The sequence below is a fragment of the Hyaena hyaena genome, unplaced genomic scaffold, assembly GCF_003009895.1.
Source record: "Hyaena hyaena isolate Hyena2069 unplaced genomic scaffold, ASM300989v1 scaffold_820, whole genome shotgun sequence".
Lineage (NCBI taxonomy): Eukaryota > Metazoa > Chordata > Mammalia > Carnivora > Hyaenidae > Hyaena > Hyaena hyaena.
In genome coordinates, this window is record NW_024081454.1 from 682394 (window position 1) to 700056 (window position 17663).

The window sequence follows — 17663 nt, forward strand, 5'->3', positions numbered from 1 at the left end:
GGAGGAATGAGCCATGGGTCAGTTTTAAGGGGCTCACAGATACCCTACCAAACAAGCATGCAATGATCAAGGTTCAGCACGGCAGGTGTCATAAAGACGTGCAGTAGATCTTCTTCATTTGGGTATGCATAGCACATTGAGCAATGTCAGCACGTAGTCAACACTCACTAAATATATATTGAATGGACAAGTGAGTGGAGCAGGATGCCATTGAAGAAAGTATGTGACTTTGCTAGGGGGTGTCAGAGAAAACCTACGTCCCCATGTTACTGTCCTTTGTCACATCATATATATCCTGTCATCAGTATCTTTGCTAATTCTTTCTTGCCCCTCTTCCAATAATGAAAGTTCTACGCATCCTCCAGGCCCAATCCAGTGGACAGACTGAGACTTGTTTGTCTCTGTAGCCCCACCATGAATGGATGAATGGATGGATGAGTGTGTGAGTAACGGGAGTAGGTCATTATGGGAGTGCTTCTAATTGACTGAACGAGTAGTGCTCTCCCTTCTTTCAGGGTGTTTGTGTTGACTGACCCTTACATGGCACTCTTCACCACATCTCCGCAAAGCTAAATCCTACTCACAGGTCAACTCAGGCATCATCTCTTGTAGGTAGCCCTCCATCAGCTTGCTTCTAGGTTTGGCTCATACATTAATGCCAACCTTTCCTGACCTGGTAAACTCTGTAAGACCAGGACCCAATTGCTAGTCATCATTATGTTCCCAACGTTCAGCAAGGTTCATGGTACATAATAGATGCTCGATGGACAAATAAATTCATGGTTCAACACATTAAGTCATTTAAAGATTCTCTTTGTATCCTACCATGAGACAAAGCGAGTTCTTGAAGAATCTCACAGAACGTGAACATTTCTGTGGAATAAGGCATCTTGATTCTCCATTTGTAAGTACAAAAAAGAAAGAAATTTAGTCTCCTTTGGGATCACTTCCCAAGGAAAAAGGATCTGCTGTCACTTGCGCTCTTTCAAGGTCGGTTGCATGGTATAGAATTTTTGACAGTGTATTATAATTAGTCCTGATAAGAGGTAAATGGGGTTGGATTTGTTAACGACACAGGCTATTTTACCCAAGATGGAGCGTAATGCTGAATTCTGATCGCTATAAACATTAGGCAAACCCACTGTCCTGATTTCCCTCCAAATGAGTAACTTTCACTTGGGGTTTCAATGGGGACAAGCCAATCCAGAAGATGTTCTCACAGGAGGCCCTCCTGGGACTGAGCTGTGCTGGCAGACTCCTCTGAATCACCACGCATGATCATGCTAATAGAAACTCTTTACTGAGCTCCAAGGCTCAGTACTCAATACACAGTACTTCTCATTAAGCTGCCTCTTCATGAAGAGTGTTATAAGTCCCATGCCACAGACAGAGCAACCGAAGCTCAGAGCTGGCTCGAGCTCACTAAGATAGTAAGTCGTTCACCAAAGATATCGAGTCCTGAGCAGTCTCATTGGAAAGGCTTCCCTGCCTCTCGACCACTGAGGACATTCTCAGGGCCAATGGGGACCAGAAGCAGAGGCCGAATGGAAAGTAATGTTATCACTGAATCAAATAGAGTCAGCTAGCTTAGCTATTACCACCGCGGGGGGTGGGGGGGGGGAGGGAGGGAATGGTCAATATACCGGAAACACATTAATATAATTGTGAGCTCAGGGCTGTAACAAACCTAAAGCATATTTTGCTGTGTATTTAGAACAAAGGATATTCCACTGAAAGACAGTCTTTTCTTATAAAGAGGCTGACTTAAATTTTGTATTGACTTAGACACATTGTCTCACTTGAGTTGAACCTGAAGCTGGAAAGGAAGCTATTGCCTCATGTTTAGATGAGGAATGAAGATGGAGACTTCAGTGGCTTCAGGGGCTGACCCAGGTGGTAAGACAGCTGTGTATGAACCCCAGGGACTGTTTACTATATTCCGGCGGTCACTGGTTCCACCTCTGTCTACTATTCTTTCCTTCCCCCTTCCACCAACTTAAAAAAATAAAGGATATAAAAGACAAAGGAAGGTCCCTCTACCATGTGAGATGCCTACATCACAATGACCCCAAGTCACCTATCCTGAAGGCTGGGACAAGGAAGGAAAGTCATACGGGTATGATAAACCAGATGTCTTCAGTGCCTCCTGTGCTTCATGAACATTCCGTAAAAGCCCGAGCTTCCCAGACAACTCGCCCACCATGGCAGGTCTAGTTGCAACAGGGCATCAAGAACAGCCGAATAAATTATTAACACAGCAGCCTTCTCTGCATTGGCCTGCGTCCCATGGAAAGAGTGACGGGCTAGGCGGGCAAGTCATCTGTTTGCGAAAGAACACAACATATCGTCCCGGAAAGATACTCGTGTTTACTGCACAAGATGATTTCAAGTTATTGTTGTGCATTACTTTATAAGGACATTCAGGACCAGTATAATAAATGGATCATGAAGTCACCTAATTGCTCTAGACATCAAATGAGAAACTTCATAGTTCTGAGTCCTGTGAAGTCCACATAGGGTCTGGAAATTTGGTAGTTTCCCCCGTGCCCCTGGAAATGGCATACAGCAGTGGGGACTTGAGTTTTGGCTCGTTGTACCTACCTACCTGCCTCACTTATGATCACACAGACCTCCACTCACTTCAAAGATGCACGTGTTGCTGATGATCTGACCAAATTAAGATGAAGAAAATGTGGCACTTTTTTGGGTAGCCGCTCTCTTCATAACTTCTCAAACTATTGCATAAAACTTAATATAACATGTGTGTACCCATAGACATGACATTTTTGAAAGAGAGCCTAATGATAGAACTAATATATCAACTGCACACAGAATTCCCACGAGCCAAAAGACTTAGATTATATGTGGATTCTATACCCAATTTTCCACACATTCCCCATTATTTCTCTTTGAAAATTGCTTCCAGAGGCAAAGATATGCACGGATTTTGAACAGTCTACGGATAATCTTCATGGGGCAAATCTGTATTTTTCGAAAGCAAATTTCATTTTGGGAAAACATATCATTCAGAGCCAAAGTTATTTTTTAAAATCCTTATAACATCCACTCAATCAGGATGTCCAAGGAACTGAATTTCAGTCTCTTCAAACTGGAAACTCAGGGCCCCAAACTCAACCCAACCTGCTTTGCCTACCGTATCCCCCATTCTGGGATTGCCGTCATGTCCCCGAGATGTGCTGTGGCAGTGATCTCCCCTGAAAATCAGGATGAGGCATTAGGAACCACACATATACCAGATTCTTCCATAAGCTTCCTACAATTTGAATTGGTAAGTCAGGAAAATACTTGAAATCACCACTCACGGTTTCAAGAAAGGAGGATCAAAAATGAGAATGTTAGGAGCACCTGGGTGGCTCAGTCGGTTAGGCGTCCGACTTTGGCTCAGGTCATGATCTCGCGGTCCGTGGGTTCGAGCCCCGTGTCGGGATCTGTGCTGACAGCTCAGAGCCTGGAGCCAGTTTCAGATTCTGTGTCTCCCTCTCTCTCTGCCCCTCCCCCACTCGTGCTCTGTTTCTCTCTGTCTCAATAATCAAAGACATAAAAAACAATTCATGAGAATGTTAACGGTTCTTAGGAACCACGGCCTTGTTGACAAACACGGATGTCAGTCCAAGGGTCAGAAAAGCGCTCTGTGATAGCTCGCTGGATTTCTTGTAGACAGTGTTTAATCGAATGCGGGAAACAAGACCAAACCTGCTTTGAGCTAGAAGTCTAACATAACTATTTTAGACTCTGGAAGCCACGACACGGACTTTAAGAGGACACGGGAAGTCGGGATTTGTTTGGGGAGCAAAAAAGCTCCGTGTAACTCGGACTGGCTGGGGGAGAAGTGGCGCACCGGGCCTTTCCAACTGGTACCTGTCTTTGGTTTTCCGTCTCCAGGCGTAGCCTGGCCTCCACACACCTCCGAGTCTCCAAGAATGCTTGGCGCTGGGCCCGGTCTGACAGGTAACTGATGAAGATTCCAGCCGTGTTCATACACATGAACAGCACCGCCTGGGCCACCACCTATAACACATTTGCAAGCACAGGCCGGTCAGATGATTAAAACAAGAGCTGCTGGGAGACAGAGAGGAAAACATAAAGAAAAATTCCCGAGGTACTACTCTAAATGTCTGGTATCAGGCTAACAGGACCATGTCCTTCATTCACGTTTCGGGGGCAAATGTTCCCTCCCCCCAGGAGAGGCCGCCCTTGACCTTTCTATTCAATTTAAAGCTTCTCCTGCTGCAAGTCTGGATTTGAACCTGAAGTGGAAACTTAAGGTAAGATTGGGGAGGGGGCGTCACTCTTCCTCACTCCGCCTCATTGTCTTCTTCACTAGAGGAAGTGGTTAGCATTTTAGAGGATTGGAGAAGCAGGTTGGAAGAAGGGAGAGGGACTCATAAGAAGTAGGAAAGGTTATTTATCAGTTGAATGGCGCTCATCTATTTTCCCTTGGTGCTGTTCGGTAGAATCCAAGTCCTGTTTTTTCTAACTCAAAAAGAGATGTCGTGTTCATTAACTGCTTTTAATCCCCGTGGCTATTATCCTATCCCTACACACCAAAGCCTCCTAGCTGGACTTTTAAATTAGGCTTCTTATTTTCACATGTTCCCCCTTTCAAACTACTCTCCAGTGAAGAACAGCAGGGAGATTCTGGAAGGGAGTCAGTATTTGGAAGAAAGGAAGAGCCATGTGTGGATTTCTTGATTTTAATGGCTTTAGCCCGAGACAAGTCATGGCTGGTGACTACCCTACTTGGAGTATGGTAGCCAAAACTCCAACAGAAAACCTCAGTGGCCTGAAAAAGCAAAGAACAGAGTTCAAGGCAACTAGAGCTGCTAGAAAAAGAGGGTGAATCCCCAAAAGAAGGGAGCCAGTGTGGGGGAGCCTTAAATTCTTATATAAACTCTTCTCTGACCCACATAAGCACAGGAAAGACAGAAAATAATTAAGCTGATGGTAAAAGAATTTAACTGAGATTTGAATAGCCTTTCAAAAGACCAATACTGCCATTTGATTTGTATCAAGCTAATCACTTGCTTAAACAAAACGAAACAGAACAAAAAGCCTTATTTCCTAAAGAACCTAAGAGACTCTACAATCTTAAACACACATCAATCAGTGTCCTGAACACAATGCAAAATGATGTGATATAGGAATAGATGTGAAAATATGACCCACTCTCAAGAGAAAAAACTGCAAAGAGATCTAGTCTGATGGCCTGCCCCTCCCCCAATTGGAATTAGCAGACAAAAATTCTAGTAGCTCTTAAAACTTTTCTCAATGATGTAAAGGTAAATATGCTAGAAATGAATGCAAAGAATCTCTTGGCAGAGAAATAGAAGACACACACACACACACACACACACACACACACACACACCACACACACACAAATGAAAATTCCAGAAGTGGAAAACAAATTTAAAATCGAAACAGTCACTAGAGGATATTAACAGCATAATATAGATGACAGAAGAAAAAAACCACTAAACTTAAAGATAAATCAATAAACCAAGAATAATCTTGGCAAGAGTCAGAGGAAAATGTTATAGACAGGGGACTTGCTCTCCAGTTCTGATAATGATTTTCAGGGTGGATAAAAAGAAATACATTTCCCAAATAATACACTGAAACAAAAAAGCTTGAAGGTCAAAGCAAAATAAAGCTGGGTTTGCTGTGTAAATAAAATGAAAGAGAACTGAAGAAAGAAAACATTACGAGGGATAAATAAGGTCACTATATAATGGTAAAAGCATTAATTCACCAGCAAGATATAAAAATTATGAATTTGAACTCATTTAACAACATAGCTCAGAGTACACAAGGCAAGGTATGACAGCAGTCTGTGGCATTATTTACAAATCTACCATCACACTGGTCTGCTGGACTTTTGTTCACATAATGTTTAAGCAGTTAAAAGATCAAACGGATTTTAAAAATCAGTAAGAGGGGCATCGGAGTGGCTCAGACAGTTAAGTCCAACTCTTGATTTTGCCTCAGGTCATTATCTCGTGGTGGCTAGGTTGAGCCTCAAGTCAGGCTCAGTGACGGGTGTGGAGCCTGCTTAAGATTCTCTCTCCGTCTCCCTCTGCCCCTCCCCAGCTCTCTGTCTCTCAAAAATAAATAAATGAATAATTAATTAATTAAAATTTTAAAAAATCAGCAAGGACAGAGACGCTTCCAAAAGCTCATGCAACCAGCAAACATGAAATGGAACACCGTATATGCAACAACTAGATGGTACATCTACTTAGGTACATATTGAATAATTATAAATAGGACTGTATGATAAAACCTCAAGGTAGCTTCAATCAATTTCAAAGAACTAGTATCAGATAACTATAGTCACTAACTACAATAAAATCAATTTGCAAAAAATTTAAAAAGATAATTAAGACAACATGATGTGCTTGGAAATTAAATATTTTTCTAAATAACTCATGGATCTAGGAATATATGATAATGGAAAATAAGCATAGCTAATGCATAATGAAAATACTACTGAACAAAATTTAGTAGTCCTCATAGAGGAATGTATAGTAATTAATGCTTTGTTTTTAAAAAGGCTAAAAATCCCTGTGTTAGCCATTCAGTGTAAGTACTTAGCAGAAAACAGAAAAGAATAAATCCAAAGTATGTGGAAAGAAAAAAAATAATAAAATAGGTGCAGAAATAAATAAAAAACAAATATACAATAAAGAGGATCAATGAAATCAAAAGTTCATTTTACAAAGAGACTAATCAGTAGGAATTCTTGCAAGCTTAATTTAAAAAAAGAAACAAGGTCCAAATAGGCAATATTAAGGATAGGAAATGGGACAAAGACATTGCAGAAATTAATAGGTAATAAAAATATGTTATGAAGTTCAATGCTAAAAAAATCTAAGATGGAATTGATGTACTCTCAAAATACATCTTTACCAGAACTGACTCAAGAAAAAAGAGGGAAAAATATCAATAAATGAAGCCATAATTAAAAATCTTTTCACAAGGAAAGCAATGAGTCCAGATGCCATTATTGGAGTACTTTTACAAATAATCACGGAAGAAAGAATTTACATATTTCTTAATCTCTTCCAGAGAAAAGAAAATTGCAAACACCCTCACCTCAGTTTATAAGACAGGCAAAACCAGATACCAAAACCAGTGTGATTTGCAGATAAAGGTAAATAACTGGCAAATCTCACTCATGAATGTGGAGGGAAATACCTACATGTAATATTAGCAAATCAAATCCATCAATATATAGAAAAAATAAATCAAGTTAACTACACAGAATTTTCCCCAGGAATCTGATGATAGTTTAACATTATCAACTCAATTAATGTAATTCACATTTATAGCTTTTCAAAAACATATAATAAGGAGCCCCTGGGTGGCTCAGTAAGTTAAGCATTTGACTCTTGATCTCAGCTCAGGTCTTGATCTCAGGGTTGTGAGTTCAAGCCCTGTGTTGGGCTCCATGCTGGGCGTGGAGCCTACTTAACAAAAAGCAAACATATAGTCATTCCACTGAGGTGAAATGGCACTGATAAAATTCAGTATCTTTCCATTAAAAAAACCTGAAAAAATAAACTTTTTTATAAGGTTATTTATTTATTTTGAGGGAGAGAGCACAAGCAGTGGAGGGACAGAGAGAGAGGGAGAGACAGAGAATCCCAAGCAGACTCCAATGCAGTGGATAGCTCTGGGGACAGAAACTGAAGCCAGAGTTTATAATATCTACATTGTATATTTTGTATATCTGCATGTAGTACCTATCGCAGCACATGGATTTTTAAATTGATAGATTGATAAATTTATGGCTTAAAAAAAGAAAAAAAGCAAACTCCTCATCATGACAATAATGCCTGCTTGATCCTCTTCAAGTTCATTTCATACCTTTCCCCCATTAATTATTTTGTTCCAACCAATCTAGTTTCATTTCAGTTCCTCTGACAAGCCTGCCCCACTCCGAAGCCAATGGTAATGCTCTTCCCTGAGCCTGAGACACACTTCCCTGTGTTTCTTGCCTTGCTGATTTCTCTTGTTCTTTATTCTGGACTTTATTATAGTTGTGTTTGTTTGTTTTTACTTTTTCAGAGAGATGCTCCCCGATCACTACATCAAAGTAGGAATTTGGGGTTCTTCTTATCCCTGCACGCTGTACGCTTAACACAAATTGCAACTGTGTATCAATTTGGTTGGTTGGTTGGTTGGTTGATGCCTATCTGTCACATTGGATTATTGGTTCTATTAATGTGAGAGTGATGCTCATTTGAGCCATTGATTGACATCTAGTACCTAGCACAGTGGATGATGGGTGCTCAGCACAGAGCCTCTTAACTGCTCAGCAACCAATAAGAACTAGATATTTGCTGAATGAATAAATAGCTTTCTTATTTACTGCTAATCATCATTTACAAGCTATGATGAAACTGATCTTATTTACATTAGCAATGATAATGCTTGCTTCTGATTCTGTGTCTCAAAGAATATCCTTGACAACAACAGCAGCAAATGTGTGAGAGCTGGAAAACAAAAGCAAAAACAACAAAAACTAAAGTCTGTAACGTTACAGAGGATAAAAAAGGGAGGCATTTCTGATAAAAGGATGCTAACTATTGTTAACTATGTAAATACTGCCCGAATTGCTTTACAGCTTCAACATTATACTCCCAAGTGGAAGCCAATTTAGAAGTGTATCTAAAATAGAGGAGTTAGAATACCGAAGACGTTTTTTACAAAAGGGATTTGGGAGGGAGGAGCGTGGGGGGCTTTGCCCAGCCAAAAGGAAATAGGAATCCTCATGCTATAGTAAGTAAAATTCTTTAGCAGTAGAGAAAATCTCAACTGAAAAATTAATGGGACAAAAGGGAGTGCACCATCCAGAAACAGACAAGAGACAAGACAGTGAGTTTTTATTAGGATATGTATGGCTCAAAAACTGTTTTTTCAACAATTTGGTGGAAAAAATAACCATGGGTAAAAGGATTGGTTGACGATTGGTCAACTACTGGGAAACAAGGATTGAGGGTCACCTCATGCTAAATGTACGCACATAGATGCCACTAGATTAAAGAGTTACATGTGGAAAACGAGACTACAGAGAAGGAAAAGGAAGATATTGCTCTAATCTTCTAAGCACAAAATCATGACCGAAAACCTAAAGATGACTAGTTTTGTGTTTTATTTTGTTTTGTTTTTAGGAATCTCTATGCCCAACGTGGGGCTTGAACTCAGGACCCCAAGATCAAGAGTCACATGATCTACCAATTGAGCCAGCCAGGCTCTCCAAGATAATTAGTTTTTTTTTTTAATTGAAACATTCTAATCATTGCTGAAGTGGAAAGCAAATTGGCAACATATTGCAAAATATTACTCATTTCTCTTGACTTTCTAACCTAACTTCTGGTTATCTATTTTAAGGAAATAATCAGGTATAGGGCCAGAAACTTCTGGCAAGGGATGTTCACTGCACCTTTCTTTATGCAGAGAAAGAGGAAACTACATATTTTCAGCAGTAGAGGAAATGGCTGAATGAATTGGGATGTGCGTATATTAAAAAAAACATAAAATCACATGAAAATATCTAGTGGCATGAGCCAACCTGTATGATACATTAAGTAAAATGCAAATTTACTTTAATTCAAAACTTTTAAGATTTAATTTAAATTACCTTTTTTTCTTTTATGAGCTTTCACTTAAAACCTTTCACTTTAAAACTGTGTTAAAAAAAAAACGGGGCGCCTGGGTGGCTCAGCTGGTTAAGTGTCGGACTTCGGCTCAGGTCACGAGTTCAAGCCCCGCATCCAGCTCTGTGCTGACAGGTCAGAGTCTGGAGCCTGCTTCTGATTCTGTGTCTCCCTCTCTCTCTGCCCCTGCCCAGAGTGATCGCCTGCAGCAAGTCCACAGGGGGCCCAGGGAACCTTTGCTTCATAAGCATGGCCAGAAGATCACGTAGAACACTACATCTTGACCTCCTTTCTCTAGGTGCACCAGCCTTCCTAAGTTCGGAACTCCCAGGGGGCAGACACCATGTCCGTTGTATCTGCTTCTCTTCCACAGGGTCTGCCTGGGGTCCTAGTGCTCAGCAAACACCCATCCAGTAAACACCCATCCAGTCCGACTTGGCATGGTCACATGAGCAAATCCCAATCACCCACCGCTTTGATACAGTTTTGTAATCACTGGAAATGAGGAGATTGTCACTGAGGTAGGAAGCCCTCCACAAACTTCTCCAGAACAAGACGAATCCCTCCCCACTTCCCCCCTTTCCCCCTCAGCCCCTGGCACTAAAAAGGGTTCTCTATGTGGGCTCGAGGGCTCCCTTCCACCCCAGGACCGTGGCCACACTGTGGGTGCTGAGGCGGGGGCAGGGGGAGGGGGCTCTGAGCTGGAAGGGCTCACGGAGTCAGCTTCCCCGGTTTCCCCCTTTGATACAGGATTTGCATTTTGTGCCTGCAGAAAGATTCATTGCTATCTGCTGCCAAGTAGCCAGACTGGAGGCGGAGGAGAGGACCGGCTCCCTGCGGCCTCACCATCCAAGTGTGTGATTTCTGGTGTCCAGAAGGATGCGCTGCGTTTTGTCTGCGGCTCGCTTCCTGCAGGAAACTCACTTTGTGCAGGAAACATCGCAGGTTCTGCAGCCCAAGCTCTCGACACTAGAGGGGCCCTGCTTTGCTAAAAGCAGGGGAAAGACCTTCCTTCCACTTATTCCTGGGTCTCCAGAAGCATCCACTCAAGTGCTATTGCGTGTGCAAAGATCAGATCTGGGAAAGTGATTGTCCCTGGAGATCGTTTGGTTTTTTAAATTTAGAAAGAAAATAAAGGAGAGCTGTGTCGCCATCCAATCACGACTGGTTTGCGTTAAGATAATTTCCAACATTGTAACGGAAACCAGAAATTTGAAAGGTGATACCCTTAAGCTCAATTTCTATGAAATGCTGCAAACTCAGTTTTACAGGATTCCCACCCTGCTTTGACCTTAGCACCAAAGTTTCATCGTAAGCTTCGGAGGACATGCAGACTGAAACTGGGAGAGTTCCGAACAGCAAGTATAACTTACTTTTTCGAGTTCATATGAAGCGCAAGCCATCTTACTAATAAGTAAGTTTCACATATATTCTTACATAACCTCAATGGAGAAGGAACTCTTATCTATACAAGGAGGCTGGAGTTCAGAGAGGCTAAGGAACTTGTCTAAGGTTAAACAGCGCTCACAGTGCTAGGACATGGAATTGAAGGCAGGAAGTCTGACTTTGTAGGATCCAGGTAAGTGCCGGCCAGCACCTGAAGGAGACCTTTGATATTCAGAGGCAATGGAGCCCTTTCCAGAGACTGGGGTATAATTAAGCAAATAAATACTGCACGATGCATGAGGCAGGCTGAACGTTTGGCCACATAAGGGGTGAAGGTGAAAGATGTAAGTCAAGGTCTAGTATCTGCAGGTGAACAAACCTGGCTGGAGAGGGCCTGGCATCACTTTCTAATGCATACCTAGCATTTATTTATCACTTAGTATGTGATGGGAAGCATCTCACATGCTTGGCAGGTTTTTAATTCATTTAGCCCTCCCTCACAAGAGCCCAGTGCAGGCACCATTTACGCATCTGCTGGAAGTAACAGACGAAGCCTGTGTGTGGTAGAGCTGGGGTTGAACCCTGGTCCCTGGAATCGGAGCCTCAACTGTGAACCGCTGTCCCCTCCAACCACACCCCTGGGCCCTCTGCTGTACTAACACAATGGAAGCTGAGCCCCAAATGCCGACTCGGGACATGCATGACAGGCAACAGGATTTGGCCATTTTTGTGGCTCTGTTGAGGAGCCTGGTGAAGGGGAAGGAGCCCCGGCGGAGTGTGTGTGCTGTCCAGCGGGCTTGTGCTGGTGCAGTCCTCAAGCCATTGAACTGGTTCTGGGCAATCAAAGAGAATCACCCAGGGCAGGGACCAGGCCTTTGGAGACATCTTCAAAATGCTTACTTACATCATTTCAGAGATTCACGGAGCACTGGACTCTGACCCGGGTCCTGCGCCAGCCAATGCCTATGTGTTCCTCTCCCTTTTCCTCACAAAGGAATTCTCAGCCGCATCAATTACCTCTGCCCATAAATGTCAAAACGAAAGCCCCGAGAGGAGCTTGCCCAAAGGCAAACAGCGTAGGTGACTCGGGAAGCGCAAGTAACACCAGGCTCCTTGACCCCAATGCCCATGCCCTTGGCCAGCTGCGGTGTGCTCACACGCATCCTACTGAAGACTGGAGAAACGTCCCCATGTTAGGGCCTCTCTGCTCTTGGACGTAGGCCTGTCCCCATGGGGCCCATGCTTGAACCCTGGTGGCTGCCCACTGCATAGACAGAGAGGACACAGGAGCCTGGGAGCCAATGAGGATAACAGTATCTGAAGGTTGTCATCCTCTCTCCAGCCCCCAGTTTAGGTTCTGTGGAGGGGGTCCTTGATGGAGTGAGTGGTGCGGCCACCCACCAAAGGCCTTTGCACCTACCTGGTGCTGGAGCTTCTGTAACCAGAGACCTGTGTGCGCATCCCGCATCTTCAGCACTTCCTAGGCAGATGACCTTAGGCAAGGCACCTTTTGCCTTTCTGAGCCTCAACTTTCTCATCTGAACAATGGGGATAAAATTTTGCCTCATACAAGTAATGTATATGTATGCATATCTCTATCTACCTATCCATATATATATATAGCATATATGTATATGTGTATGAAAGTGCCTAACAGATAATAGATGCCCAATAAATGTTGATTATATATTTAAAAACGAGGACATCTTTTTTTCCCCAAAATTCTAGTCTATGCTGTAACACACATTTTTTTTTTTCTGAATAAATGATGCCTGACAAATTTTTCTGGGGCGCCTGGGTGGTTCAGTCGGTTAAGTGTCTGACTCTTGATTTCAGCTAAAGTCACTATCTCACAGTTTGTGAATTTGAGCCCCGCATCAGGCTCTGTGCTGACAGAGTAGAGCCTGCTTGAGATTCTCTCTCCCTCTCTCTCTGTCCCTCCCTGCTCACTCTCTCTCTCAAAATAAATAAACTTAAAAATTAAAAAAAAAAAAAAAAACAGGGGCGCCTGGGTGGCTTAGTTGGTTAAGCGTCCGACTTTCGCTTGGGTCATGATCTCGCGGTTCGTGGGTTCGAGCCCCGCGTCGGGCTCTGTGCTGACTGCCAGCTCAGAGCCTGGAGCCTGTTTCAGTCTGTGACTCCCTCTCTCTCTGACCCTCCCCTCCTCACGCTGTCTCTCTCTCTCTCCTAGAAATAAATAAAACATTTAAAAAAAAAAAACAAATTTTCTTCCTCCATGTTAAGAAATACCCCAGAGGACCATGAAGTATTAAAATTGTTAGTATTTATGCTACTTTACAAAGATGTTTATTTCCCATTATTTACTATCCGAGAAGATAGGAGAGCCGGGGACTAGGGAGCCACCTCTGGAGTCAGGCAGAGTGGGCTTTAAATCACCATTTACCTGCAGGCTGACCAAGGCAAGCCATTCCCCTCATGAAGGGGAGGCTACTAAATAGCCCAGTTTGCCACGCTGTATAGACCTCAGCAGTCTAACCTAGTAGCTAAGGATCTGGGCTCCTATTTCCTTGTTAACGTGAACTTGGTCCAGTTGGTTAATTTCTCAGTCCCCCAAATTTCCTCACCTGTAAAACAGAAATACTTTCCTCAAACTATCGTTTGGACAACTGATGCGATTAGCAGTTGGGCTGTCACACAGGAAATACTCAGTGTGTACAGACCATCGTTGTGGTGATGGCCATTGCTTTCTTGTCTTTTTTTGTCACAGCCCTGACTCCGCGAGGGTCTGAGCAGGTGTGCAGCAGAGTCAGATCTATGTTTCGGTAAGATCACTCGTGATGTGGCATGTGCAATGGGTACACCAGGTTACACCCAGTCAGTGAGGATTCAGTGAAGAAGGGCACGGAGGGATGATGAACTGGACCCACAGCGGTCACCGGGTGAACTGGACGGCCGGACAGAATGGCCAGCATCCTCTGCCGGGGTCGTGGGCTCTCCCACAGCTGCTGGTCCATGACCACGCTTCCTGCCTGCCCTTTATAAATAGTACCCACTGAATTAGAAAGATAAATCACAAGGAGCATGGAATGAAGTTTAAAAGAATAACAGAGCCATAATGTAGTAAACGTTTAAGTGAGTATCTAAGAAAAAGATTTTTTTTTAAACTGTGTCCTGCTAAACCTCTCAGTCAGTGTCCTATAAAAAGATCGGACTGGTGAAACACCTACATGAAAAACCTGATTCCAGTGACTGGTGTCCTGAGAAATTACAGAGCCATGAGGGGACAATGCGATCTTTTCCACAGACAACAGAAAGAGAGAATTCTGGAAAATGGAATGAAAAGAGTTACAGAACAGAGAGATGAGATTTATTTTCACGGATTTAAAAAGCTGGGACATTGGGAAGAAGTAAAAACCTTAACGGCTAAGAAGGAAGAAGGCCGGGAGGTGAGGAAAAATATGTGATCAAATCCTTTAAAACAGGACAAAGTACAAAATGATGAAGTTTATGGTTTCTTAAGTCTGAGAAACACAGCAGGCGTAGCCCAAATTTTAAAGATGAAGCCTGCTAGCGCAAAGCGGGTGAGATATTAACGGGGTGACACTGTCTATTCTGCTGCAATCAGAGGGGTGGACAAAACAAGTAGCCACATTGTTCCAAGGGTATTTCAGTTTCCAAGAGGCAACTCTACCGCTCTTGCGCACCTCTCTGCGAGGGGAGTTTCAGAGATCTGCTGGCACACCCCGATTGTATACCAGACACTGTCCTTTGGTCTGTAAGTGTGCTATTTTATGGGCAACTCACTAGAGATCTGCTTGGTCTTATTAGCTCTATGTTACAAAAAAAGGGAGGCTCAGAGACATTAACTAATTACCGAAGGTCACAGAGCTCATAAGGGTCACCAGAGGGGCCACATGTCCTGTTTTGTGTGCCCGGGACATAGAACTTTGTTATAAAATCCGGACAGTCCTGGGAGAAAGCAGGAATTTGCATCCATGCTCTCCCTCAGGGTCCACAAACTATATGTCAGACAAACCAGCCAGGAGCCTGTTTTTGTGGAGCCAGTAAGCTAAAAGTGGTTTTCACATTTTTTTTTTTAAAGAAGAGCAGCAGAAGAGGTAGGAGAGGAAGGAAGAGGAGGAAGAGGGGGAGGAGGATTTCATGATGTGGTTCACAAAGCCTAAAATATTTACCTATTTCTCAGCTGGTCCTTTGCAGAAAAATCTTGGTGACTTTTGCTCGCCCCCATCATTCTGGGGTAATTTCAGGGAAAGAAGGTGGATCCTTTTGGTCTTCATGATTGTCTCGGGTTACCAGGATGTGTGTGAGTGTGTGTGTGTGTGTGTGTGTGTGTGTGTGTGTGTAAGAGCAGTACGAGGAAGGAGAGGGTGGGCCAAGGAAAGGGTACACCCACGCATCACACGGGCTCACCAATGATTTTCTTTGTAAAATATTAGCAATTCACCACAATACCGTTTTCTGGTTTCCAGTCCAGTTTTCTTTCTCCTGAAGGAGGAGAAGCCTACAGAGGGTGTCCTGGCAGCCAGGTGAAGAGAGTGCTGGTGAGGAGAGAGTCAGCACCCGGGTCCAGGGCTGCTGGGAGGTCACTGAGGCAAGGACTGAGCAATGGCCGTTGGGTTCACTGCTCTGCCCCTCGTTGCCCCACATGTCGCCCTCCACGGGCACCCCCGGGCATCTTCCTGCCGTGCTCTCTCTGCGCTTCGTCTCGTCCATCTGGCAATCTCACCAACTCAACTACTCAGCCTGATGCCCTCCCCATGTGGAAACAACCACTCTCCTTCCTGCCCTCTAGGATGGTGCCTGTGTAGACATCCATTACTGCTCCTCTGCCCTGGTGACCGATCTTCTCCACTGTCCACTCTTAACATCCGTTTGCCTTGCACAAACCTGTATCTCTCCTGCTGCTACTAAACCCAAGAGTCAACAAGTATTTACTGGTCTCCTAATGGCCTGGCAGCGACCAGGGCTATGGGAAGGTGACAAACACCAGCCCCACCCTCCTGGAAGTCACAGCCTAATCATCCTGCAGGACTTGGGGCGTGTTTGTTGAATGAATAAGTGAATGAGCTTGATGGGGAAGAGAATAAAGTAGTGGGGGCCATTCGGCTTGCTGCCTTGCCTCAGGGGAGGCCTCAGCGAGGCCAGGTTCTCCCGGACACCCACGGGAAGGAGGAAGGTGCACCATCTTGTCTGTTCCCTCTCAAGTGGCCAGGAAAGGCCTGTGGTTTAGGAATTTAGAGTTTGGGAGTCAGAGCGTAACACCAAAACTCCCTTTTGACAGCCTCTGAATCTATTTTGGTTTTTAGATGTTTTTTAATGTTTATTTATTTTTGAGAGAGAGCAACACAAAGCACAAGCAGGGGAGGGGCAGAGAGAGAGGGAAACACAGAATCCAAAGCAGGCTCCAGGCTCTGAGCTGGTGACACGGGGCTCGGACCCATGAACCGCGAGATCATGACCTGAGCTGAAGTCAGACTTCAGCTGACTAACTGACTAACTGACTGAGCCACCCGGGAGCCCCTGAATCTATTTTGGTTTCTAAAAGAAGTGCCTATTGATGGCCTCTTATATATGTGCCCCACACTGTCCCTGGTTCTGGCGCTACAGAAGTCTCTTCTTCTTGGAGCTTATATCCTAGCAAATTCACTGTTAATTCACATGAAAAAAGAAATTCCCGGGACCAGGGATTCTTGCAAGGATAAAATAACGCAACTCGTGAAAGCTGCTATCAAAGTGATAGGAATTTAGCGGTCAGTAATGACTCTTCATGAGTGGTTATAAAGATTTTTTTTTTGTTTTAATAATGTTTATCTAGTTTTGAGAGAGAAGGAGACGGAGAGACAGAGCTTGAAGGGAGGAAGGGCAGACTGAGAGGGAGACACAGAATCCGAAGCAGGCTCCAGGCTCTGAGCTGTCAGCACAGAGCCCGCCGCAGGGTTTGAACCCATGAACTGTGAGATCATGACCTGAGCTGAAGTCGGACACTTAACCGACTGAGCCAGCCAGGCACCCCATGAGTGATTATAAAGATTAACGGAGGCCAGAGTGCTGCATATAAAGTACTTATTAGCATTTGCTGTGCCTCCAGTGAATGCTCCAAAGTGGCAGCCGCCAGTGCCACCGTCCTCACGCACACAGCCTGCTTCCAGAATGTGCCCTGGGCACAGACTGCGGGAGAGTCTGGGGACCTGGCCCTCCCCCTGCCCCTCCTCTCCTGACCCTTATTTCTCCAGCAGATGCTCTGAGGCTTCTAGTCACAGAGCATAACTTGGAGGCATCTGGGCCAACTGGGCTGGTTATTCTCCTTTCGCCTTAAAGAGCTGCCCTTCTGTGCCCTGGGAGGTTGGCATCTCTGGAACTACACTGGGCCTCCTTGTCCCCAGCTTCGATGTGGGTTCTGCTGTGGCCAGCTCAAGCAGGAGACATAAAGCTGGAGCGAGGGAGAGAGAGAATGTGTGTGTGTGTGTGTGTGTGTGTGTGTGTGTGTGTGTGAGAGAGAGAGAGAGAGAGAGAGAGAGAGAGAGAGGGAGGGAGAGCAAGCGAGATTGGGCAATCACCAGTCCTGCTCTGTCCTCTGGCCAAGGACTGTGCTCCTCAGCTAGGAGCTGCTAG

The 17663-nt window shown here is 44.2% G+C and overlaps 1 protein-coding gene across 1 annotated transcript in view; it reads right to left on the reverse strand.

Moving 5' to 3' along the window:
• The window catches only part of ADCY8 (adenylate cyclase 8), a 217938-nt gene that overhangs the window by 169359 nt on the left and 30916 nt on the right, over positions 1-17663 (reverse strand). The window contains exon 2 of the mRNA XM_039219469.1: positions 3880-4029. Coding sequence (XP_039075400.1) covers positions 3880-4029 — 150 coding nt within the window. The remainder of the gene's footprint in view (positions 1-3879; positions 4030-17663) is intronic.